The sequence below is a fragment of the Daphnia magna genome, linkage group LG2, assembly GCF_020631705.1.
Source record: "Daphnia magna isolate NIES linkage group LG2, ASM2063170v1.1, whole genome shotgun sequence".
Lineage (NCBI taxonomy): Eukaryota > Metazoa > Arthropoda > Branchiopoda > Diplostraca > Daphniidae > Daphnia > Daphnia magna.
This window is the reverse complement of record NC_059183.1, coordinates 4749777-4776204: the sequence shown is the minus strand read 5'-3', so window position 1 is coordinate 4776204 and position 26428 is coordinate 4749777. Positions and strand designations below refer to the sequence as shown.

At 39.0% G+C, this 26428-nt stretch overlaps 3 protein-coding genes and 1 long non-coding RNA gene across 5 annotated transcripts; 1 reads left to right on the top strand and 3 right to left on the bottom strand.

Moving 5' to 3' along the window:
• Positions 1–5600: 5600 nt before the first annotated feature.
• LOC116918080 lies at positions 5601–9657 on the bottom strand. The gene is made up of 8 exons (XR_006642873.1): positions 9502–9657; positions 9346–9413; positions 8811–9247; positions 8526–8748; positions 8370–8464; positions 8051–8291; positions 5816–6983; positions 5601–5754 (listed from the first exon to the last, which is right to left on the bottom strand). It is a non-coding gene; the product is annotated as an uncharacterized LOC116918080 (long non-coding RNA).
• LOC116918077 (C-type lectin domain family 4 member K) lies at positions 8216–10384 on the top strand. 2 transcript variants are annotated; one of them, XM_032923742.2, is made up of 8 exons: positions 8216–8756; positions 8827–8963; positions 9122–9256; positions 9356–9455; positions 9519–9578; positions 9657–9736; positions 9800–9908; positions 10011–10384. In XM_032923742.2, exons 1-8 carry the CDS (start codon positions 8216–8218, stop codon positions 10229–10231), a joined length of 1383 nt encoding a protein of 460 aa, XP_032779633.2. In that variant the 3' UTR covers positions 10232–10384. The 2 variants fall into 2 exon arrangements, with proteins under 2 accessions (XP_032779633.2, XP_032779632.2); XM_032923741.2 differs by having other exon boundaries at positions 9657–9908.
• A 946-nt stretch (positions 10385–11330) lies between these two features.
• On the bottom strand, positions 11331–12849 carry LOC116918078 (estradiol 17-beta-dehydrogenase 8). The gene is made up of 7 exons (XM_032923743.2): positions 12688–12849; positions 12426–12548; positions 12326–12366; positions 12090–12245; positions 11802–11983; positions 11604–11731; positions 11331–11540 (listed from the first exon to the last, which is right to left on the bottom strand). Exons 1-7 carry the CDS (start codon positions 12734–12736, stop codon positions 11449–11451), a joined length of 771 nt encoding a protein of 256 aa, XP_032779634.2. The 5' UTR covers positions 12737–12849; the 3' UTR covers positions 11331–11448.
• Positions 12850–13858: 1009 nt separating this feature from the next.
• Positions 13859–26414, bottom strand: LOC116918071 (transcription factor GATA-4). Its single transcript, XM_032923740.2, is given in 9 exon segments — positions 13859–14739; positions 14839–15277; positions 15746–15918; positions 20298–20474; positions 20715–21018; positions 21020–21178; positions 21180–21479; positions 25883–26157; positions 26266–26414. Coding segments are annotated over 7 exon segments (1872 nt in total). The 5' UTR covers positions 21435–21479; positions 25883–26157; positions 26266–26414; the 3' UTR covers positions 13859–14374.
• Between the last annotated feature and the right edge of the window lie 14 nt (positions 26415–26428).

Genomic DNA, 26428 nt, shown 5'->3' with positions numbered 1-26428 from the left:
GGTATAGCCTTTCCACTTTTGTCAAAATCGGCCAAAAACGACATCTCTTGAAATTCTCCAAAAATCAGACGTCATGATCGAAATTGAACGCTGATTTCGATTTAGTCATTGGTTTTCTCTTTAGACTAGCCGTTTAAAAAATTAACGAAAACAGTTCTGTTAGCGCACCAACTTCATTTATGGTTTTTAACATGTAAATGAAAAACTATAAGACCAATAGAAAAATAAACCTGATTTCCGTTATTTTCATTCAATTCTGAATCTAAATCATGTTTTTTTAGCCAAATTTGAAATTTGGCCAAAAATGAAAAAGTGGGAAGGGTATAGCCTTTCCACTTTTGTCAAAATCGGCCAAAAACGACATCTCTTGAAATTCTCCAAAAATCAGACGTCATGATCGAAATTGAACGCTGATTTCGATTTAGTCATTGGTTTTCTCTTTAGACTAGCCGTTTAAAAAATTAACGAAAACAGTTCTGTTAGCGCACCAACTTCATTTATGGTTTTTAACATGTAAATGAAAAACTATAAGACCAATAGAAAAATAAACCTGATTTCCGTGATTTTCATTCAATTCTGAATCTAAATCATGTATTTTAAGCCAAATTTGAAATTTGGCCAAAAATGAAAAAGTGGGAAGGGTATAGCCTTTCCACTTTTGTCAAAATCGGCCAAAAACGACATCTCTTGAAATTCTCCAAAAATCAGACGTCATGATCGAAATTGAACGCTGATTTCGATTTAGTCATTGGTTTTCTCTTTAGACTAGCCGTTTAAAAAATTAACGAAAACAGTTCTGTTAGCGCACCAACTTCATTTATGGTTTTTAACATGTAAATGAAAAACTATAAGACCAATAGAAAAATAAACCTGATTTCCGTGATTTTCATTCAATTCTGAATCTAAATCATGTATTTTAAGCCAAATTTGAAATTTGGCCAAAAATGAAAAAGTGGGAAGGGTATAGCCTTTCCACTTTTGTCAAAATCGGCCAAAAACGACATCTCTTGAAATTCTCCAAAAATCAGACGTCATGATCGAAATTGAACGCTGATTTCGATTTAGTCATTGGTTTTCTCTTTAGACTAGCCGTTTAAAAAATTAACGAAAACAGTTCTGTTAGCGCACCAACTTCATTTATGGTTTTTAACATGTAAATGAAAAACTATAAGACCAATAGAAAAATAAACCTGATTTCCGTGATTTTCATTCAATTCTGAATCTAAATCATGTATTTTAAGCCAAATTTGAAATTTGGCCAAAAATGAAAAAGTGGGAAGGGTATAGCCTTTCCACTTTTGTCAAAATCGGCCAAAAACGACATCTCTTGAAATTCTCCAAAAATCAGACGTCATGATCGAAATTGAACGCTGATTTCGATTTAGTCATTGGTTTTCTCTTTAGACTAGCCGTTTAAAAAATTAACGAAAACAGTTCTGTTAGCGCACCAACTTCATTTATGGTTTTTAACATGTAAATGAAAAACTATAAGACCAATAGAAAAATAAACCTGATTTCCGTGATTTTCATTCAATTCTGAATCTAAATCATGTATTTTAAGCCAAATTTGAAATTTGGCCAAAAATGAAAAAGTGGGAAGGGTATAGCCTTTCCACTTTTGTCAAAATCGGCCAAAAACGACATCTCTTGAAATTCTACAAAAATCAGACGTCATGATCGAAATTGAACGCTGATTTCGATTTAGTCATTGGTTTTCTCTTTAGACTAGCCGTTTAAAAAATTAACGAAAACAGTTCTGTTAGCGCACCAACTTCATTTATGGTTTTTAACATGTAAATGAAAAACTATAAGACCAATAGAAAAATAAACCTGATTTCCGTGATTTTCATTCAATTCTGAATCTAAATCATGTATTTTAAGCCAAATTTGAAATTTGGCCAAAAATGAAAAAGTGGGAAGGGTATAGCCTTTCCACTTTTGTCAAAATCGGCCAAAAACGACATCTCTTGAAATTCTCCAAAAATCAGACGTCATGATCGAAATTGAACGCTGATTTCGATTTAGTCATTGGTTTTCTCTTTAGACTAGCCGTTTAAAAAATTAACGAAAACAGTTCTGTTAGCGCACCAACTTCATTTATGGTTTTTAACATGTAAATGAAAAACTATAAGACCAATAGAAAAATAAACCTGATTTCCGTGATTTTCATTCAATTCTGAATCTAAATCATGTATTTTAAGCCAAATTTGAAATTTGGCCAAAAATGAAAAAGTGGAAAGGGTATAGCCTTTCCACTTTTGTCAAAATCGGCCAAAAACGACATCTCTTGAAATTCTCCAAAAATCAGACGTCATGATCGAAATTGAACGCTGATTTCGATTTAGTCATTGGTTTTCTCTTTAGACTAGCCGTTTAAAAAATTAACGAAAACAGTTCTGTTAGCGCACCAACTTCATTTATGGTTTTTAACATGTAAATGAAAAACTATAAGACCAATAGAAAAATAAACCTGATTTCCGTGATTTTCATTCAATTCTGAATCTAAATCATGTATTTTAAGCCAAATTTGAAATTTGGCCAAAAATGAAAAAGTGGGAAGGGTATAGCCTTTCCACTTTTGTCAAAATCGGCCAAAAACGACATCTCTTGAAATTCTCCAAAAATCAGACGTCATGATCGAAATTGAACGCTGATTTCGATTTAGTCATTGGTTTTCTCTTTAGACTAGCCGTTTAAAAAATTAACGAAAACAGTTCTGTTAGCGCACCAACTTCATTTATGGTTTTTAACATGTAAATGAAAAACTATAAGATCAATAGAAAAATAAACCTGATTTCCGTTATTTTCATTCAATTCTGAATCTAAATCATGTATTTTAAGCCAAATTTGAAATTTGGCCAAAAATGAAAAAGTGGGAAGGGTATAGCCTTTCCACTTTTGTCAAAATCGGCCAAAAACGACATCTCTTGAAATTCTCCAAAAATCAGACGTCATGATCGAAATTGAACGCTGATTTCGATTTAGTCATTGGTTTTCTCTTTAGACTAGCCGTTTAAAAAATTAACGAAAACAGTTCTGTTAGCGCACCAACTTCATTTATGGTTTTTAACATGTAAATGAAAAACTATAAGACCAATAGAAAAATAAACCTGATTTCCGTGATTTTCATTCAATTCTGAATCTAAATCATGTATTTTAAGCCAAATTTGAAATTTGGCCAAAAATGAAAAAGTGGGAAGGGTATAGCCTTTCCACTTTTGTCAAAATCGGCCAAAAACGACATCTCTTGAAATTCTCCAAAAATCAGACGTCATGATCGAAATTGAACGCTGATTTCGATTTAGTCATTGGTTTTCTCTTTAGACTAGCCGTTTAAAAAATTAACGAAAACAGTTCTGTTAGCGCACCAACTTCATTTATGGTTTTTAACATGTAAATGAAAACCTATAAGACCAATAGAAAAATAAACCTGATTTCCGTGATTTTCATTCAATTCTGAATCTAAATCATGTATTTTAAGGCAAATTTGAAATTTGGCCAAAAATGAAAAAGTGGGAAGGGTATAGCCTTTCCACTTTTGTCAAAAATCGGCCAAAAACGACATCTCTTGAAATTCTACAAAAATCAGACGTCATGATCGAAATTGAACGCTGATTTCGATTTAGTCATTGGTTTTCTCTTTAGACTAGCCGTTTAAAAAATTAACGAAAACAGTTCTGTTAGCGCACCAACTTCATTTATGGTTTTTAACATGTAAATGAAAACTATAAGACCAATAGAAAAATAAACCTGATTTCCGTGATTTTCATTCAATTCTGAATCTAAATCATGTATTTTAAGCCAAATTTGAAATTTGGCCAAAAATGAAAAAGTGGGAAGGCTATAGCCTTTCCACTTTTGTCAAAATCGGCCAAAAACGACATCTCTTGAAATTCTACAAAAATCAGACGTCATGATCGAAATTGAACGCTGATTTCGATTTAGTCATTGGTTTTCTCTTTAGACTAGCCGTTTAAAAAATTAACGAAAACAGTTCTGTTAGCGCACCAACTTCATTTATGGTTTTTAACATGTAAATGAAAAACTATTAGATCAATAGAAAAATAAACCTGATTTCCGTTATTTTCATTCAATTCTGAATCTAAATCATGTATTTTAAGCCAAATTTGAAATTTGGCCAAAAATGAAAAAAGTGGGAAGGGTATAGCCTTTCCACTTTTGTCAAAATCGGCCAAAAACGACATCTCTTGAAATTCTCCAAAAATCAGACGTCATGATCGAAATTGAACGCTGATTTCGATTTAGTCATTGGTTTTCTCTTTAGACTAGCCGTTTAAAAAATTAACGAAAACAGTTCTGTTAGCGCACCAACTTCATTTATGGTTTTTAACATGTAAATGAAAAACTATAAGACCAATAGAAAAATAAACCTGATTTCCGTGATTTTCATTCAATTCTGAATCTAAATCATGTATTTTAAGCCAAATTTGAAATTTGGCCAAAAATGAAAAAGTGGAAAGGGTATAGCCTTTCCACTTTTGTCAAAATCGGCCAAAAACGACATCTCTTGAAATTCTCCAAAAATCAGACGTCATGATCGAAATTGAACGCTGATTTCGATTTAGTCATTGGTTTTCTCTTTAGACTAGCCGTTTAAAAAATTAACGAAAACAGTTCTGTTAGCGCACCAACTTCATTTATGGTTTTTAACATGTAAATGAAAAACTATAAGACCAATAGAAAAATAAACCTGATTTCCGTGATTTTCATTCAATTCTGAATCTAAATCATGTATTTTAAGCCAAATTTGAAATTTGGCCAAAAATGAAAAAGTGGGAAGGGTATAGCCTTTCCACTTTTGTCAAAATCGGCCAAAAACGACATCTCTTGAAATTCTCCAAAAATCAGACGTCATGATCGAAATTGAACGCTGATTTCGATTTAGTCATTGGTTTTCTCTTTAGACTAGCCGTTTAAAAAATTAACGAAAACAGTTCTGTTAGCGCACCAACTTCATTTATGGTTTTTAACATGTAAATGAAAAACTATAAGACCAATAGAAAAATAAACCTGATTTCCGTGATTTTCATTCAATTCTGAATCTAAATCATGTATTTTAAGCCAAATTTGAAATTTGGCCAAAAATGAAAAAGTGGGAAGGGTATAGCCTTTCCACTTTTGTCAAAATCGGCCAAAAATGACATCTCTTGAAATTCTCCAAAAATCAGACGGTATAATCGAAATTGAACGCTGATTTCGATTTAGTCATTGATTTTCTCTTTAGACAAGCCGTTTAAAAAATTAACGAAAACAGTTCTGTTAGCGCACCAACTTCATTTATGGTTTTTAACATGTAAATGAAAAACTATAAGACCAATAGAAAAATAAACCTGATTTCCGTGATTTTCATTCAATTCTGAATCTAAATCATGTATTTTAAGCCAAATTTGAAATTTGGCCAAAAATGAAAAATTGGGAAGGGAAGGGCCTTTCCACTTTTGTCAAAATCGGCCAAAAATGACATCTCTTGAAATTCTCCAAAAATCAGACGGTATAATTGAAATTGAACGCTGATTTCGATTTAGTCATTGGTTTTCTCTTTAGACTAGCCGTTAAAAAAATTAACGAAAACAGTTCTGTTAGCGCACCAACTTCATTTATGGTTTTTAACATGTAAATGAAAAACTATAGGACCAATATTAGCCAAGCACTGGGTAATCTCCCCGGTGAGTCAATTGAGGCAGTGTCTCTCCCTGCGTTGGTTGACAGCAATTTTTGAAATGGTTATTATACCTTTTAAAAGTTGCAAAATATTTTATTATGTGGAGAATTGTCAATACAAATTTTGATTTACATTAATTTTGAAAAACTTGTCTTTCCTGCTTTCTTGGTGTTTGCACTCCATACATTTCTGTTATTTGCATTTCTTTTTTTTAAGGTTTGGACTATTAACACTGCTGAGATGACCACTGATGTGCAGTTCTTGTACTGTGAATTCCTGGATTGCCTTGAATTATTGCCGATGATATTCCAATCCTGGCGTTTGTAATTTGCTGTTGTATATAATTGAATCTCAAATTTACGAGAGTTCTGTTTACTTGCAGAATGATTTTTATACAATCTTTATATATATGGGTTACTTTTATTGGAATACTTTCACAGATCTTAATTTAACTCTTTCGGGTATCGACCCTCAAACTTTCGGCGTGCATTACCGATGCTCAACCGTTGAGCCACGAGTTACATTTAATTTTGCACTAATATTAGAAGTCTAGAAAAAAAAGGAAATTTTAATAGGCTCGTAAAAATATATGCTAACCTGAATAGCTTGTACTTGAGGATCATAGCTCTGTGGCAGAACGTTGGTGTACGGATCCAAAGATCTCTGGTTCAAAGCCCGGTTGAAGTTTAACAGATTAAAACATATACTGTATTGCATTTCTATTATATGAATTTATTGTGGACATGATAATAGGAAATTATCTTGAATCATGCTACAAAAATTATTCTAAGTCAAAATTTGTTGAACTCAATTAACACGAAAATATAAACAGCTAGTTAATATGACTTATAGCTTAGTGGTAGAGCATCGGCACTATACGCCGAAGGATAAGGGTTTAAATCCCAAAAGAGTCAGCAGAATTAACATAAATATCAATAGTTTCAGTTGAATGAAAATATAATACTATCTTAATATGATCAAGCGGTATTTATGAAGTCCTCGGCAGGGGATGCAAATGGTTAAAGTCCTTTGCAAAGTGTTCAAAGAACAAAATTGCCCATTAAAGCCAATAAATCGAAAAGAATAATTTATTAAAATTTATTATTGGGAATTGCATTAAACATTGCCAAAATATCCGTCCCATTACTTCTTAATGGGGAAGTTTCTCGACCCGACTGGCAGACGTGGAAGGGTGGCCACCTGGGAAGCTTGGAAGCCCAGGACATTAGGAACCTACGTGGAATCGAACCACGGACGTTGGGGTTGCTAGGCGGATGCGATACCTTCCTGGCAACCCCCCCTATATAGAGTTACAGTTGATGAGTAAAAAAAAAAAAGGACAAACAAATTTGTTTAGCTACAGGCAATTTTCTTCGTTTTTCTCAAAAACGGCTAACTTGAAAAGAAAACAAATACTTTTTTTGAAATCAGCGTTAAGTTTTGATTATAACGTATGATTTTCATCGAATTCCAAGAGATGTCTTTTTTTGCGAATTTTGACAAAAGTGGGAAGGGTATAGCCTTCCCACTTTTTCATTTTTCGCTAAATTTTACATGTAGTTTTAAATGCATGATTTCGATTCAAAATCAAAAGAGAATCACGAAAATCAAGGTTTTTTTAACATGAAGCCTACAGTTTTTGAAAAAAACGTAAAAAACGGAAGAACACAGTTCCATTTATTTCACGGAAATAAAAGAAACCTTTTTTTTTTAATCAGCGTTCAATTTTGGTTATCGCAGGTAAGGTAGACTATTATTAATTCCAAATCAAACTTTAGACCAGAGGTTTTGTACAAAAAGTTAGACTTATAGTCGAGCTTATAAAAATTTTTGTTTAAAATAAATAGCAAACTATGCATGATTTCGATCCAGAATTGAAAGACAATATCGAAATTTAAATCGTTAGATTTTGATACACAGAAAAGACTTTGACCTTCCCATTTTTAGACCTCAAGATATGTCCCTTCTACAAGCAGAGAAGTTAAAAGGATTTGTCATCCTAATCGAACGTTCCAGTTAGTTAAGCGAACTGGAAGTTTAGCTCGACTTGTTCTAGTCAATAAAAAATGTAAACTAAATCATAACGAACGTATGGGATTTGATATGACGGAAAGAAACGCCTGTTTTCAGGTTACGCAAAACAAAGTTCAACTAGAAAACGCAACCGACAGCTCACCCTCAAAGGCATGGCTCACCTTTGCATCCCTCTAAAATGAACACATTCTTAGATAGAAGTTTTTAAATTCTAACGGTCCATTCTGTTCAAGATACCAAACAACACACCGTTAGCCCCTGGCACTTACTCGTTTCCTTTATGTTTTTTTTTACCGACAGTTAGAAAACAATGGAGAGAAGAAGTTGAACGACCTGTTGCATGAGTTCCATCCGCCATTCCGTAGCCAGTTGCGCGTTGTACTTGCTTGGAGCAAAGTCAGCTTCAGTGCATCTGTGTTTTAAGTCGACGGACGCGTATCATCGTCCTTTTCCAGGATAACAATATCGCCTTGCATTGCTAAGCCCAACAGTTTTACCATGGGTAGTGAATTACGCAGATGGACATTCGTTGCACTAGTTATTTTTAGTTTACTTTTCAATCCTACATCTGCAACTGAAAAAGAAAAGTTACTGGCGTGGATTCAAGAGCACAGTGATATGTTTGTTATGCTGAAGCACTGGAATGATTTACCTCTAATATCCACTGCATGGAAACGACTAAAGACGACTCCTCAGGTGCAGGAGGACCGTAAAAATTTCATAAAATCCGTTGAAAGTTTTCTTGAGCTTTTCGGAGATGATTTAAAAATTAAGGTTGACAGCAACAGTTCACAAAATGTTCAAATACCTAAAGTCAATGCAACTATGGAAGTGGCCTTGCCGCACGAAAACTCAACGTCCGGATCTGAGCTGAAAGATAACACAGTGACATCAGTAGACGCGAATCAAAGCGTTGGTTTAAAAAACGAAACAGACACCAGTCGAGCAACACATTTTGATATAGAACCTTTAAAATATGAAAATGTCACAGAAATAACTATCAGCAAAAATGTTTCCTTAAATTCGTGCACCTGCAATGGTGAATAGAATTTAGATTATTCACATTTTCATGGCGTTTAAAACAATTGATTACTTGTGATTGATAACAGATTCTCAACAATTTGATCAAACATCTTTCTTACGGGATTACGAGGACGAGAAACGTTGGATGCGAAGTCAGCTAATTCCATTGAACTATCTGTTTGAAAAACTTAAAACAGTCGAAGACAGTTTTACGAATTTACAGGTAATGCCTAAACGATAAGCTTAAAAAAAAAAATGGGTAGTAGCATAGCAAGTACTACCTCCAAATTTTAGTTTTGTAATGCGATGCTAATGTTTAACTTTTCCTTGCTAATTTTTTATAATTATTAATTTTGCTTTGGACAACATGAATAACACAAGCGAGTCGACTGCACAAACGTGATAAAGAAGGATGAGACAAATAGCAATACAACCTCAAGCGCTGATGCCGGGGCAGGTAATCCAGATCTCAATCAAGTTCTTTTGCGGCTTGAGAACCTTGAAAAGCTAAGCAAGGTAAGGGAATTACAATTGTAATTTGCATACCGTAGATATGACACTTTGGGATGTAAAGAAGAAAATTTGAATTTTTATCTCATACTCACATATTCGTAGACATATTCTAAGGAATATGAAAATCTCACTGCAGCAATCACGTTAATCCAACAGACCACTAAGGCAACAAACGAGAATGTTGAATTGCTTTCAAGCCGCGGTAGGGATTCGTAAAATTATGCAGACTTTCTTTGTTTTCATAATACCTGTTGGTCGATTTTAGTGTCGGAACTTGCAGATTCCAAGACTGCATTAGCCGAGCGCAATAACACGGAAGACGTAGGTACATAGATTCATTCAAAATCCGGCCTGTTTCTCCTGCCAGCTGGATTACAACTTTTGATTCGACTTAAAAATTTAGAATACTGTCCAGAACATTTAGATGAACGGGTTCCTTGCGCCGAAGTTGGCAATTCTTGCTACTGTTTTTCCAAGTTACAGGTAACAAATCTTGGTACACTCCGCACACTTTTTTGTTACGCAGCGTTTTCTCAATTTTCTCAGAAAAATTGGACATCCGCGCAAGAATTTTGTCGAAAAAATGACATGTTCCTGTTGAGCCTTGAAACGCAGAACGAAACTGATTTCATAAACAACTACATTCAAAATTCAGGTAAAAAAAAGTTGAGCAATCTGTTGCGGCTGATCTCTTACCTTAGTGGAACGAAAAATCCTTTTGGAAATGAATAATAATTGAACTTGGCCGGTTTCATAGGGTTGCCAAAAGATTTTTACTGGACATCTGGAAGCGATGAAGCTAATGAAGGTCAATGGATTTGGACTTCAACGCTAGAAAATGTGACAGTCACGAACTGGAGAAACAACCAGCCAGATGGTGGAAAAAAAGAAAACTGTCTATACCTTCATAGTCGAGATGATTTCAAGTGGGGAGACTGGATGTGCAATTTATCTCAGTATTTCATTTGCGAATGGTAGAACCATTCAAAAGTGGTGGAACACAGAAACATCGCTTAACATTGTTGTTATTTTACGTATTCTGCTTCGCTTTCGGGTTATTGTGGAAAGTGGCAATTACTGGCTAAATATGCTCAATCAAAATTCGTTTAAAATAAAAAAATACTCTTTGAATATGTAACGCCAGTCCGTCTGCATTTTTAAGAACGCCATTATACCGCTAAACGTGTAAGAAACCTTACGTACAATGATAAGGTTTTGACAGAAGCCTGATCGCAAATATTGCCATCAGGCGACGTTCAGTCTTGACAGAGTTGTTCGCTAATCTACCTGACCTTAAGCTGGAACTATTGAGGAGGGTGTCCACGATTTGTTAGGCCTTTATCTCAAAACTTATGGAATGGATCTTAAGTTCCTAATGCTATCCAGGTTAATCAATCTGCAATAATAAGTTCAACGACTTTTTAGAAAAATGAGTAGGTTATTTGTGTTGAATGAAAAATACCACTAGGATTTTGCCCATAACCTTTTGACACAAAGGCAGGAAACAAGGATTGAAAGCTTGACACCCGTGCATTCTCTCGAATAGTTAGAGCTTGGCGGTCATTAGTAAACAAACGCCATAAAATCACTGTGCAAGCATACGGGGAGCCAGAGAGAACAGGACCAACTGAAAATAGAAGTGCAACGTGAATGTTAGCCTTATATCACCTTTCTTATCTAGGTCTAGTATTTTATCGGAGAAAATCTTTACTGAGACGCGATGGAAAACTGCCAACAACATTTGAAGATATAATAGACAAATAAATTCTATTACCTATTTTTTTAATATTTCTTAAAAAGTGTAATAAATCGACCTACTTGGGAAGATGTATACTTGGTTAGTTCTTAACCTGCGATAGTTAATAACCAGGACTTCAAGTCAAGTCACAATAGTATTTGAAAGTCGTCGTCCTGATGCAAATCTCATAGACAAGGTAGTTTAATTTCAGATTGAACTGTAATCACCGTTGGGTTTTGGCCATTTTGAAGTTCCTACATAAAAGAAGGAACTGTTGTTGAGCAGTAGGTGTTGCAAAGATCCTACCAACACTTTGAACAAACGGAAAAGATTTTAAAATTATGGAGCATAGAACAATCGACTATGTACTCCTTAGTTGTATCTGAGGCAGTAACAATAAAACTAGATTATTATAATTTTTTAAATCAAAACTGAGGGTCAGGGTAAGCTTCTTTCCTTATGTTGCTAATCCTCCAGATACTTCGATGCAATTACCGGTGACGTAGCTACTTCTATCTGAAGCCAAGAATAGTACCACTTCTGCTACCTCTGAAAAAAGAAGAATAATGTTTTGATTCATCCAAGGAATAATTTTTTTTTTTCTTATCAAACCTTCAGGTAGACCCATACGCCCGAACGGAATCAAAGCTTTAAACTTTTCTTTCACTTTATCAGGGACAGATTGGACCATTGGCGTTTCGATGAAACCAGGTAAAACGGCGTTACATCTTATGTTGTACCTAGCAATGGGAGAAAAAGACTGGTATGGTTTCAAAATATTTTACATAACATTGATAGCAATTTACTAACTTTGCCAATTCTTTGGATACAGATCTTGTAAAAGCTTCAACCCCCGCTTTGCTAGCAGCATAGTTGCACTGGCCGACGTTTCCTGTTTTGCCAATAATTGAGGCAATGTTGATGATACTGCTTTTGGGAACTTTATCATCTAACATGGCAGCTGCTGCAGCTTGTGTGACAAGAAATGTACCCTACAATGAAAGGTACATAATAAATGGTAGATGTATTACATCTAAAGCCTGTTTTATAATAGGCTGTAAGTTTCATTGTAGTACACCAAATAAGCCAATACAATACCTTAAGGTTAACATTCATCACAGCATTCCAGCTGTTTTCATCCATTTTGAGCAAGAAGTTATCTCTTGTGATTCCAGCTGAATTAACAACTATGGAAGGTGCTGCATTGAACTTTCCTCTGATATCTACAATAAGTGACTGAACTGATCTGCCTACCTACTCAAACATGATCATTCCGTGCAATAAGAAGTAATCAGTATCAAAATGGGGGAATAATATATTCATAAAAATTTTACTGAGACATCCACAGGGAGGGCCAAGTGTTCATATCGACCACCTGGAAGATTGTAATTGCCAATAAATTAAAAGAAATAAAAATAAATACTCCAGAACTACCTATGTCATCAAGATGCTTCTTAGTTTCCTCTGCCGCAATTGAATTTAGGTCAGCCACAACCACCCTAGCACCTTCTCTAGCTAATACATGGCAAACAGCCCTTCCAATACCACTTCCACCTCCTACACAGGAGAAAAGAAAGTGCAAAATCAATTGATTTCCACCAATATATGTGGTAGGTATGGTAAGTTTTTCAGAAAAGTCGGCCACAGGTAGAAATTTAACATACTAGATCAATAATGGGAACTATCAGATTATTACCAGTGACAAGCGCAAGTCTGCCTGACAGCAATCCAATCGGAGAGGCCATGACGATAGCTTATGATATACTAAAATAATTAAATGGGAGATGAAATTAGTTGCAGAATCTGGAAAGCTGTAGGACAAGGGGGTTTCAGGGGGAAAACATTTGTTTTCGGAGCCCAACGCCACCTGCTGGCAAAAGATAGAAATGTGAAATGAAATAATTTGTTTAAATTATTATTATCAGTCATTTCCTAGTTAAGCTCAATTACGGCTAATATTACATGAACTGATATCTTTTGCAATTTGACTGAACAAAGCAATGCTGAGAACTCTTGCAAAATTCTAAGAACTTTACCCTTCTTGCGTATGCTTATAGACAATGAGATGATACCGCGCTATACAAAATAAAAAACGATACATTAGCTTTGCGAAAAGCTTCGTGGAAGACGAATCGTTTTTTCATCAATAACGATTTTTTGAAAACTCTGATTTAGTGTTGCTTTCGACAATTGTTCGTGGAGGAGCATCATCTGTGTACCATAAATATCCTAAGTACGTTTTTGTTCGCTCATCAATACGATTACATCCAGCAACACCGCATGAGCTTGTTCGCTAAGTACAAGAAAGCACTGCTTTTAACATCGACGGCAAGTGCTATCGAAAAAAACTTGCTGCTTTGTGACGACTGCTGCGAACTGCCAGGCATGACGTAGCCAATGATTTCGTGTAAACTGATGGAAAGATGGGCTTGACATTGATAGAAATGCAGTTACATTACGTATCGAGAATAACGAAACATCAATGAATCAGGTACTCACCACGAGCTAAAGGAATCATTGTAACTTTGTTGCAGGAATTTCAAACAACCTTCAACTCGCGATTTCTCGACGCCACTTATGTTTGCCACTGCCAAACTTGAACAACCCCAGTGAAAGGCAAGCCATGTTTTTGTGAGAAAACATGGAACCGGGAAAAGCCAAAGCTTAAATTTCAAAAAAGGATTGGGTCGTTCTCGTCCTAAGCCAATTGAATCCACATAACTCACATGCTAATACATAAGCCTGTTCTCTTCGAATGAATATTGCTAACGGCAACTACACGTTTCATCGCTTATCTTTTTTAGGTGAAACTGTTTTCACAAAAATTACAGAAAACTGTTTTTTTCAAAACAAAACAAAAGACGACGTTAAATTTTTGGCAAATTTATTGATAACACCGAATATGAGAACATTGATAGCAGCACTTTGTTTATGTCGTCACGTTTCAACAGCACCCAAAAAGTCACAGTATTCAATTAAAAAAGTAAAAACAACCAGACAAATTTTGTTTCTATATATGTAAACTGTACGATTGAATCATTTTCAAAGTTGCCGGTCGCCATAAAGATAATGCGATAACCGTACAAAAATGTGACATACAAGAACACAACGAGACGCAATCAGTTATTATAAACAACGCGCCTTCCCGTTTCCCCAGTAGTCACATATTCATCTCTAGAGACTAATCATTTCGAATAAATTTCTAAAAGGTCAAACAAATAATTTTTTTATTTTTTATTACTATTATTATTATTATTATTATTATTATTTAAATTCACTAACACGAGAACAAAATGAAAGGAAAACCGAAATCTATTCACCAGAAACGCCAACGTTCTTGATATCTTCGTCAGCTTGTTGTTGAAGGCTTGATTGCACATTGATTAAGCCAATTTTGTCGTCAGCGTTTGATGTGGACCCGAACCGCCGGTCATGCTCACAAAGTTGTCGTAGAAAGCATTGAGATGGTTTGTGGCACTGGCTTCCTGTTTGATGTACGTTTGATGGTGATGCGGCGACGAAACAAAGTGATGCGAATGCTGGACACCTAGTGCCGCTCCAGCAGCCGACTGATGATGCGGATGGTGCACAGACGGAAAATTCAAGCTCTTCGCCGCCGCCCCAAAATAGGGGTGTTGGTGGTGTTGGTGGTGACTCATCGGTCCGTGGCCGTGGTGAAGCCGGACCTGTTGTTGTTGCTGTTGTTGCTGACCGGCATCACTGTGGTTCATCGAGGAAGACAGTAAATCTGCATTGACACGACAGACCGAAAAAGGGATTGAATACATTAGCCGAACAAGCCATTAAAAAAGACAAAATATCAAAAAATAATTTCTTTGCATTATACCTCGCTCTGTTGATTTCGAATGCAAGTCCGATTGCATCCGGTCGATTTTGATGCCGCCGATCAGATGATTTGAAGACGACGAGGAACCGTTGTGCTGATGGGGATGGTGGTGATGATGTGAGCCGATGCCAACGCCAATGCTACTGGAGTGCTGATGGTCCATTGAGGCCGTTCCTGCAGCTACCGAATTCGTGTGATTGGCTGCCGCCGCCGCCGCAACAGCCGCCGCTGCTGCCGCCGCCGCAGAGTTGCTCTTGGGTTTGCGCTTGCGCGTTTGAATGCCATCTTTTCGCATGGCTAGCGGCCGATTAACGCCGTGCAGTTTGTGATACAGTCCGCAAGCGTTGCAGACGGGCTCACCTTCCGCGTTGCGGCGCCATAAAGTCGTTGTCGTTGTGCCGCAATTGGTACAGCATAGACCCAAGCGCCTGGTGGCACTCTGCAAAAGTTATGGAGGAAGGGAAAAAAAAACAAAACAGGACAACCAGTTAACCTCGTTATCGTTTCAAGTGTGAGACGCACGCAATCCTGGATACAACGTTTGTCGAAATGTTTAAGATTGACATGACGTTATCTCGTCCTGAAGAAATCCACCCATCGAATAATTAAAAATAAACTGAAATGGTTACTGTGTTCCGTGGTTACAAATATTGAAAGGGTATTGGCTATGATGCCACGGACCGTTGCTCTGAAATTATAAGTGAAGTCCTTGAATCCCCTGCAAACTTATTCAAACATTGCTTTGATGGTGTAATAAAAAAGAAAAACCTTTTAAGACGAAAAGAGCCCTCTAGCCCTGCCCGCATGACAGATTTTCACGTAAATGCAAAAATCGTGTACGATTTTTAAATAAATTTAAAGTATATAGGAAAGCAAAACAAAACAAACAAAAAAAGACGAAACGTACCAGTCGACGCGGAGGCTTCAGTAGAGGTCGGTTGATGCCATTGTTCATCTTGTGGTAGAGTCCGCAAGCGTTGCACAAGTAGTGGCCAGTGCCGTCGCGACGCCACAACGGCGTCGAAATCGAGCCGCAATTGACGCATTCGCGGCCTTCCAGATAACTAGAAGCATCTTCCACTGTAAAAACAAGAACAAACCGGATCTTTAACAATATGAAAACAAATTCACGTTATGGAGGTGCGTCATCCCTTATTTTGTCTAATCTCTTCTACTTATACGCCCGTCACGTGATTGGTGATCTACGGCTAGCCAGTTAAATGCGACTCGATGTTTTGTTGGAAGGGGAGGGAAAAAAAGCGAACTTGTTTGCCTTTAGAAATATCTTCATTTGGTTCATCTGTGAGGTCATGGGCGGAAACGAGCCCATCATACTTTGGCAAAGACGTAACGAGGGCTATAGAGAAGGGGGGATAGGGGGAGAGGACAGTCATTTATTTCTACACCAAAAGGACGGTAAGCAAAGTCTGGAAACTTGCAGGCCTAGTAAAGATATAGTCTACAAAACTCCCCTCTTTCGGGGAAAGAAAAAGACCGTCGTTTAAGTCTCGTTAAGTATTACTTTATACTGGAAATAGGAACACCGTTCAGCTACGGGGGCCTTCGCTATGCCGGCGCGAAGCAGAAAACACGCAATCAAATAAGCCATTTCATTTCAATCGTATGGGTTAAATATCTTATAGATGAGATTAGATGCTACCAGCACTTACACTGCTACTACTACATACTATAGACGCAGTCATAAAAACCCTAGGATATTGGAAATCGGTTGGCGTAATCACACCGAAAACAGTTGGGTTTCTTTTCTTTTTCTATCCCCATTTCTTCATTGTCTCATGGCGATTGGGCATTTAAAAAAAGAAACAAAAACAGAAAATCGAAAGATACTGAAATTAAAAGCAGAATAAAATAGAAAAAAAAGAAAAGAAAGAGACGACAGAAGGTGAGTATCAGCCTATAAGGTGAAACCGTGTGGCGACGGAGACTTTTGTCTGTGTGCGTTTTGTGCTACACCACACACATACACTCAGGTGGAAACGAGAGATAACCATCCGCGGCCGGACAGCCCACCATCCATCAGCAGCCATAGAGAAGGACAGCAAGAGACAAGAAGACGCACAAAAAGAAAAGAAAACAAAAAAAACATAACGAAAAAGAATAGAGGAAAAAAAAAAAACAACAAGCTGCTGAACCTCTTTCTTTCTTTCGTCTACATGTGCTGCCATGGAGCTTTTTTTCTTTCTTTCCAGTCGCACTGGCTCCAATGCTTTCATCGACAACAGTGTTTTCCCGTATATAAAGCTCTCACAGCGCAGTTGTTTTCTTATGTTTTTTTTTAATTCCTTTTGTTTGTTAGTTTTTTTTTTTTTGTGGGATTTTCAGTCTCCTTTTTTGCCTTTCCCATTTTGTTTGCTCTTCGTCTCTCTCTCGCTCCCATCGGCTGACAAATCGACCCCTTCTCGCATTGATTGATTTCTCTTATAGGCTACACACTCCGAGTGGGAATGATTGCACAGCAGCCAGACCTCTAGAATAAATGGAAAGTCAATCACCCACACACATTTTAAAAAAACTGTTAATTGCTAGATGATTGTCAACCATCCAGGATTATTATCGTCCGCCAACATTTTCCCACAGTACGTTAACGTACCAGGATCCCGCTGCTAAAGCATTGCACGTTTTAAAAATGTGCTTGTGTTATTGGACAAGCTGGTATACTTTACGCAGCCACGTCTTAGTACAACTACAGTTATTTTTTTTTTCTAGCATCGAGGACCTAACGGGTCGGTGCTAATACAATATCCCGACGTGCGCATCCAACGAAAATGGTGATGGCCGGATGCGGATTCTCCGATTACCTAATAAATGGGCCAATGATATCCATCAACAGCTAATAAGAAATATTTTTCATTCCAAATAGCCCATCAATCGATCTTGTAGTAGAAGCGCAAGAAATAAAGAATATAGCGTTCGGAAAGTGTTAAATACGAAGACGTAAAAAAAAAAACTGAACAGCGTGTGGAAAGAGACGAGAAACAGAGAACCAGAATATGCTGCTGCTTTATATTGCGTGATCTGGCCATCAAGCGTTTCTTTTCTTTCTTTTTTGGCCAGTTTCAAGAAGCTCAACAGCTTTGGCGTTTTCCAGCTTTTTTTTTAAAGAGCCAAATAGAGGGCAAGAACAGCAGCGCCCAGCACTTTCCTCCCCCCGAGACCGCTACAACATGAGAGACGGAGAAGAGGAATTTGTCTTGCATAATATATATGCTGGGAGATGGAGCAGAAGAGTGAAAACGAGATGGCAAGGGGAAAGAAAAAAGGTTTTCTTCTTCTTGTATGCACTGCTGTACACTCTGACTAGTGCAACACACACCAGACATTTGGCGGCGGCGTCGGCGGCGGTGGTGGTGGCGGCGTCGCCAGCCGTACAGACCGGTCCCGCTTCATCACGGTCAAGTGCCGAATTCCAGCCAGCAAAAAGCTCTGACTGGTTGCCAGCAGCCACAAGCTTTCACATGAGCAAAAGTGGAGATGTGTTCTTTATTCTCCGTTCTTTCTTATAATTTCTCCTTTTATTTTTTCCAAGAGGAAGAACAACAACATCAGACAAAAACAAAACAAGAACTTTGTCTGTCTTTACTATATACCATTTTTTTAAATTATTATTTTGATTTATTTATTTATTTATTTATTTTTTGGTTTTTTGTTTTCCCCTAGTTTTCGACCTCGCATCTGCTTCCATTGAACTTACAAGAAGAATGCACGAGGTTCGGTGTACGTATATAGGTTAGGTTATGTCATAACAAAATTGACTGGCGCGCTCAAGTGGCCGGCTATGCCGCTCCTCCTCGCAAAGCAACGCCCCAGACGATACAATAAGAAATTACCAAAAGATGAAACAATTTGTTTGTTTGTTTGTTTTCTTCAAATGTCTCGAAATGAAGAAATGAGTCAGATGGGATCCGACTTCTTCGTGACTAATGAGATTTTTGTTTTGTTTTTTCAACGCGAGAATCAGCCTCACTTAAAAAAACGGAACTTCATAACGGCAGTCGATTTTCCAGTTATTATTTTTTCTTTTCGTCTTTCTCTTCTGATTTTGGTAAGCCAAGAGGAGGAGGGGGATTGTTAGCTGTCTTCTAAACTTTTTAATAGATGGTATATATAATGGTTCCGGTTTGACCGCCTTTTCGTTTGTCCCTTTTTTTTTGTTGAAGAGGGTGACACACACACACACACACACAAAACTACACGATCCAACGAGAAAAAAAAAGAAAAGGATTTTCTTGATTTTAAAGTTTTTCTGTTTTCTTTGTCGCGCGGTCGGTCGGTTGGTTCAGGTCGATCGTCGCGGCGGGACGATCACTTTGAAGCGATAAGATTGTTTCGCTGTTCGTCAGCTAAGTAGGCGATGGCTATCTCGGATCTAATAGCATCTCTCAACCGCGCCGTCGTCGATTATATCCTTCCTTCCTTCCCCCCCCCTCCTTGTTGTTCCTTGTTGGTTTGTTGCCATAATAATATATTACCACGGGATCCTTTTCTCTCTCTCTTTCTTCTGGCCTTTTTGTTTTTTTATTCTCAGCTTCCCATCAGTCTCTTTTAACAAATTTCTGCGCCCAGTTTATCCAAGTTTGGCTTGACATATACGGAGCTGGTCCTGTCGGACACGGTCAAACTCGACGTGTCCACTTTTCCGACATGGCGAATTTTTGTGGAATTGTGTACACTTTTTCTACGCGTCTCCATCAAAAAATGACTCAATGGAATAAAAAAGAAAGAAAAAAAAAAAGGGACCGGTTCCTGCGCTTTGTCAAGTCCGCACCTTTCACCGCTTGAGAAATACACGGCGCAGTATATCCGCCATCATCATCAAAATTCAGAATGAATTATCGTCATCATATGTTGCACGCAGAGGGAGAAAAAACTGGTATTACAGACACAGACGTGGCGCCAAATCAAAAAATAAATTTGTTTTTGTTTGTTTTTGTTTTTTTCAATTTTATTTTTTTATTGGAGTATTCAAATTATCCCCAGATTCCCTTTGGGCTATATACGCGCAGCGGCATCATCTTTGCGGGCATTGGCTATCGTTGTCTCTTGCAACAAAATACTATAAACTGCCGGCTATTATAATATCAGCTTTCCGTCTCCTCTCTGTGTCTCTTCTCTCTCTCTCACTGTCTCCATTATACATCCGTAACGGCCCATAAGATAACAATTAACACCGACCAGCCATGAGACTATGGGACATTGGGGGAGGGGGAGGGCCGCCAAACGAGAATCTCTCTTTTATAGCCATTTATGGGCGAAAATGGATTTCGAGCTGTCCCACTTTGTTACGCAATTGCCTGATCCGCCGCATTTCTTTTTAACGACTAAACACAACTATTATTTGAAAGAATTTCTTTAAGTGCGCATTAGATTCTAAATACTAAATAATAATAAAAAAAAAAAAAACAATGACAGCGTGGCTAGTGCGTTGCGTTTGTTCTTACCGTAAGAGGAGTGGTGCTGGAAGCTCTGGTGGTGAAACGAACCGTCGTGCGGATGGTGGTAGGCTCCTCGAGTCCAGGGCGACAGGTTGGCGGCGGCGGCGGCAGCAGCGGCCGCAGCCGCAGCCGCTGCATGGTGATGGTGATGGTAAGCCGAATAGGCGCCGAAGCCACTCGAAGCTGTCATTTATTTTCAACCACAAAAAAATCCAGTTTTCTTAAGCAATTCAGATGAGTAAGACAAGAGCAAGCAGTCAACTATTTATACTTGTCAGCTATTTTGTTTTTTCTAAAAAAATACAAAAAAACTACGTGATTCAAATGTTATAATTTAGCAACATCTAAAATTCAATGCACATTTTCTTTTTTTTTGCAGGCCTATAATTCGCTTAGCTTATGATCTGTCGAAATCATTTATACCTGCAGTGGAACTGAGGGCGGCGGCTGCGGCCGCCGGAAGAGCCATAGACATGGTGGAGTAGGCGGCCGAATGGATGGACGATGCGGCTGAAACTCCGACGGCAGTCGATGTTGAGGATGAACTTGCAGTTGCTCCGCCGGCACTGCTATTGTTATAATCACGTGAACTAATCATTCCGGCGTTGGATGGTGATGCTGAAGAACAAATGCCGCCGGAAGAAGACGAGCTGGTGATGGCGGCAGATGTCGAACCGGATGACGAGAAAGCCAATCTTCCGGACATGACGGACGGATTGTAGGCTGAAGGCTGATGGATGAAACATGGAACCTCCTGGACTGCCGATATGATCAGCTGATGCCCATCCACCCGAATTGTGTCCGTTCAGATGAACTCCTCCACCGGAAGGACTGCCGGTGCTACTACTGCCACTGGATCCAGCTGCAGCCGCTGTCAACATGCTGGAAGGAAGCTCCAGCTGATGAACCGGACGAGCCAGAATTTGCGAGGCCTCCGCTCGATCCGGCGGCTGCGACGGCAACTGCCGCAGCGGCCACCGCAGCCCGGCCACTCATGTAGGCCAAATAATTGTGATGTTGCTGATCGGCCGTGGACGGACTCACATTTCCTCCACCTCCGCCTCCACCTCCGCCGTTGCTACCGCTGCCGCCGTTTCCTCCGTGATGATGCGACGGAAGGTTTTGATGGTGATGATGAAACATTATTGCAGATGTCTATACCCGATTTGATCCAATTTTGTTGACGATCTAATCATAAACAAATGTAATCAAATACAGAAAATTAGACGTTGGTTTTCAGGCCTAAGATACAGGTTTATCTATCGATATAAGTATAGGATATGAAAACGAGATTAGGCGAGAAAAAGGTTGGGGTCTTTGAATGAACGAACGTAAGGCGCCACTTGGAGAAAACCGCGCTTAGGCAAATTGCGTGAAACTAGATAACTTAATCGCCTCCAAAAATATTGAAATAAACAGCTCGAACGAGTCGATTGTTTTGATTAAAAGTTCGTAAAAAACACGACAGCACAGTTCGCAAATGTTCCGTGACAAAGTTATCACATCATATCGTATGTCGCCATTCAACTGCGGCGATTGGGATAAGATGCGGCCTTTTTGGCTTGACTCCCTCTTCTCCCTGCTTGGCCAGTAGTGGCCCCAAAATAGCCTAATCTGTTGGCGCATAATAGCGTAGTGTTATGAGCCCATTATCTTTGACGTCAGTCGACAGAACGAGTTCATCCAATCGTTTCTTTCTTGTTACGTAATTGAATCGACTGTAAATTGTCCAATCTATTAAAAACAAAAAACAAAAATCTCTTGACCGCTTAGCTGCACGTACATTTATGCAAATTGCAATTGCCAAAGCCTTCGGCGTCACACACACACACATGACGGCCGAAATCTCTAGGGTTAACACGCACAAACTCTACGCGATAGCCACGTCAGTGCGTATAAGGGTGTTTACAAGGGGTGTTACATTTTTCAAGTGGCAAAAAGAATCCTGTTTTGCAACAACGTGCTACTACACAGTTACAAACACTAGTGTCGAGGATGTTAATAAATCAACGGAAGTGATGCCCTACACTTGCCGTTCGCCCCAAAAGAGCTCCGGCGGATTGCGAGCGTGGAATTCGCGAGGGGCCTATATATATACGCACGAGGATATATGTAACACTATATAGCGATGAGCAGATGGGCTTTGAAAGAGGAGAGCAATTGGTCCGGTTGTTAGGCCGGAAAAAGCGCGAAAAACAGGGTGCAAGTAAAAGAATAAGGATGACAGATATTGAAAAGAGTTAGTTGTCACTTTTTTCTTTTTCTTAAGGGACTCTCGTTTGGTTGTTTCCCCGGGTCAACTTGTTGTCGCCCCCGAAAGCATCATTAACCGCACCGACGGAGGTACTCGGTCACGCGCATCTGTACGGCTATTTGTGTGTAGGCCGACTTAGTGGACCGAATGGTCTATAAAGGCTGTTAGAAAAGAAAGAAAGAGGGCCATCCGAGCACATGTGACGTGCAGACCGTCACCGTCAGAACTAAATAGTATGACTCTCTTCAATGGCGATGAATTACGACGGAAGCGGCCGTTAAAATTTAACACGGATCCCGAGAACGCTCGATTTATTGGGACAATAATGGCTGCCTTATTTTTTTTTTTGTCGTGTATATATATATACACGGTTTAGAATATCTCGGAATAGTGACAGCGTAAACTGTTTGTTATTTCCCATATTTTCTTTTGTCTATACGCGTTAAAAGACAATTTTTCTTTTCTTTTTTCATCAGTGAAAAAAGAAATTTCTAATTATTTCCAGACCGGCATATTTTTCGACGGACAGCACCGGTGACGCGGTAGCGAGTAACCAAACAAGAACGTAAGGAGAAGCGACGGAAGAAAAGAAAAAATGGGCGGATTGGAGCGTACGCGACTCATCATCGTCTCTAGACAAGTGACATCTCTCTCTTTTCTCAACATTAAATCCATGTATAAATATATACGAAAGATATTCAAAAAAAAGGGAGAGACTGTCAGTGTGGTAGAAGTCTCTCTCTTTTCAACCCCGGTGCTCTGAATAGAGGCCCTCATCTACCACGCGTGTTCAAGTCGGTCGGTCCCCTGTTTTGTTTGCGTGATGTGTGTTATTCGGGACGGAATGTTTTCTCACAAAAATTTCGCCCCCTTATCTCTTCGTCCAATACCTCCGCGCTACCGGGGCCCCCGCTCGTCGTCGACATTCCAGTCATCATCATCGCGAAAGAATATACATATATCTAATAACATATCCGTCATATTTTTATACTTCCGAAATGTGATGCGCTTTTTTGAAGGGATGTATACGTTATGCAAAGAAGGAACGGCTACAGCCAGGAAAACCTCACTATTTATAGGTTGGCAGCCGCAATGTAGTAGGAGAAGAGAAAAAGAAAGGCCAGCGAGTCTCTCTGTACGCGCGATCTAATCTTATCCCGTGAGCTCATTAGCTCTGACACTGATCATCATCCTATCTGATGGTGGCACGAGTTTTTTAGTTTGCGCTCTTTTGCTGACTGCTTGCCTCTAAAAACTGTTGCTGCTGCTTCGCGCCGAACGTACAGATCCCTTGCCAGCAACTGAGAGCATCAGGCCGATAACAAGAAGAAGAAAAATATTCAAGAAAACATACGCGGCGATAGAGAAGCCGAGTCCCTCTGACAATAAGATGTTTCCCTGCCATCCGAAATCAGCCCAGCGTAACGCTTGAAAATAACAGGCCGACACGGCCAGACGACGAGGTGTTGAAAAGTCTCACCTGATCCACCAGACGAGACAACGAACATAAATTCAAACAAGAAAAAAATGTCTTTTTAATACACTGGCTGAATGACATTTCTATTCGTTTTTTTTTTCTTTTCTTGTTGTTGTTGTTGTTCTCTACTCTTTTTTTTTTCTTGGTTCGTGTTAGTTCCCTCCTTTTTATTTGGGATTTTATTTTTTGTATTTTTTACACTACCGGTTTTGAAGGTTGTAACGTTTCGGCTGGAGTTCTATACAAGGAAAAGAGCTTTTAATCCTGTGATGCGCCACCAACTACATAATCAGGCCGACCGCGGCGCAGTCAACGAAAGTGAAGGGGTTCTTTTCCCTCTTCACCACAACCAAATTGAATTTTGTGGGCTGATTGACTTTGACTCGACTTGTCACTGATTGACTTTTAGGGGAGAAAAACTGGCGGAGTAAAAAGAAGAAGAAGACGGATGACTTGTCGCCACCAGATGGCCGTCAATGTCCAACACCCTTCTTCGTCGCCTCGTAGCCCTCCCAACTTTTTTGAACTTTGCCTTCCACGTCCTTTTTCTACTTTGATATAATCAGTCCAATTAGTCTTGCCATCGACCCTAATATATATATATACATATATCCAACGTTTTAGAGCGGTGGCGGGCCAGCCAGTTGTCCTCGCTGGCATTCTACGCGCTGTATACAGAGCGTCTTGAACGTAGGCTGCAAAACTAAAAGATTGCCAGCGAGAAACAGAAAAATTCAAAAAATCCTTCGAGCGGAAAAATAGTCGAGAGAGAGAGCGAGTGAAGCAGAAAGAAGAAATTAAAAAAAAAAGAACAGTCAAGATTAGAGAGCGACAGAAAGAGGCGTGGTCGCGAGGAAACTGTTTCATTCCGTAGTGGCCCGCGCGGCACGTGCCATGCCCATCATCCCCAAGAAGCCACGGCAGTGTCAGTGCTGAGATGCCGTTGCTCCGTGTCGCGGCGAGAGATCTTCGTGATAAACATCTCATCAACCCCTCCCAATGGCTTCGCATGTACATAGTTGAATGATGATGGAATCTCATCTTCATCATCCCCGTCCTGTTCTCTGCGGGATATAAACAGCGACTGCGCGGCATTTTGACGAAGCCAAATTATAAAAGGAATAAGGAAACCTGTCTTTATTCGTTTCAAACGATCAATCATCTAAAGAAAACAAAGTCAACGAGGAGCCCTTCCGTTTCTTTGAAAGTCCAGCAACGAACGAATGATGCAAATTGAGACGGCGGCGGCGGTTTTTATGCCAAAGGAAATTTAGCACAACCTTAACTATGCAATCGAAAACAATTAAAGCAAACCGAAAAAAAAAAGAGAGAGAGAGCTTGACCGCCGGTATCTTAATCATAAGAAGAGATTAAAGCTCGCATATTACATCTATTTAGAACTACTATCGACGGGAGGAGGGGGGAGTTATTTGCGTGTGTATGTAATATACAATGATTAGGCGGTCGATTGCTAATGACGGTCAGCACCGCTCCTTTTATCAGCCATTCTACGCTTCCGGGCGGAATGAACTACCAGCATACACACACATGCCGACATGAATCGTTTTTTGTTTTTTTGTAAGCTGCAGGAAATTTTTCTGAATTAAAAGTCAAAACTTTGTATGAACCGGCGGAGAGAGGGGGATAGTCAAGATCGACAACATTCAATCCTAATGGACGGAAACTTGTTTCGCTATCACAAAACGTGAGAGCCGCAATCAGCAAGAGCATGCTAGACTTACATACGTACATGCTGTGCGACAAAGAGTGAAGCACGTCATAAGGTAAATTCCTGACGAGTCTTTTTTCACGATGAAAAAAAAAAAATAATAATATATGATTTCAAGTTTTTTTTCTTACCGGAAATGGATGAATGGAGAATGCAGTCGTTAATTTCGGCGGCTACGAAGCAACAACAAAACAAAAAAACAGACGTCCGGCAGAGTGAAAAGGACAGCGGGCGAGACGTAACGGTCAACTTAGAAGACGAAGAGAGAGCGAACACAAGAAGCCACACTTTTGAGATGCCGCCGAGGGACTCACTGAACCAAAATCGGTCTCGGGGCTGGTGCTGGTTTCGTCCCGGTTGTTTCTTCTGCTGGGCGGGGCATCCAAGCTCCTCCTCCGGTTGAATCCTATTGGATACGGCAGCACCAATCACCACATGAAACCAAAAAGTCGATGGACACATCATTCATTTTCTCTCAGCAAAACTGCCATGGGACTATAAGAACTCGCTTCACCAGTGATTGTTTTGTTTTGTTTTGTTTTTCTTCTTTTTTTCTAGGAGAGGGTGGATCCCTCCCCAATTGTTTCTTTTGTCTTCGGTTTCTTTTTGAATCTCGTGCCGTACATACCGCAACCATATCCATCAATCGAGTAAATGGCGCCGGCTCTTCGACCGAC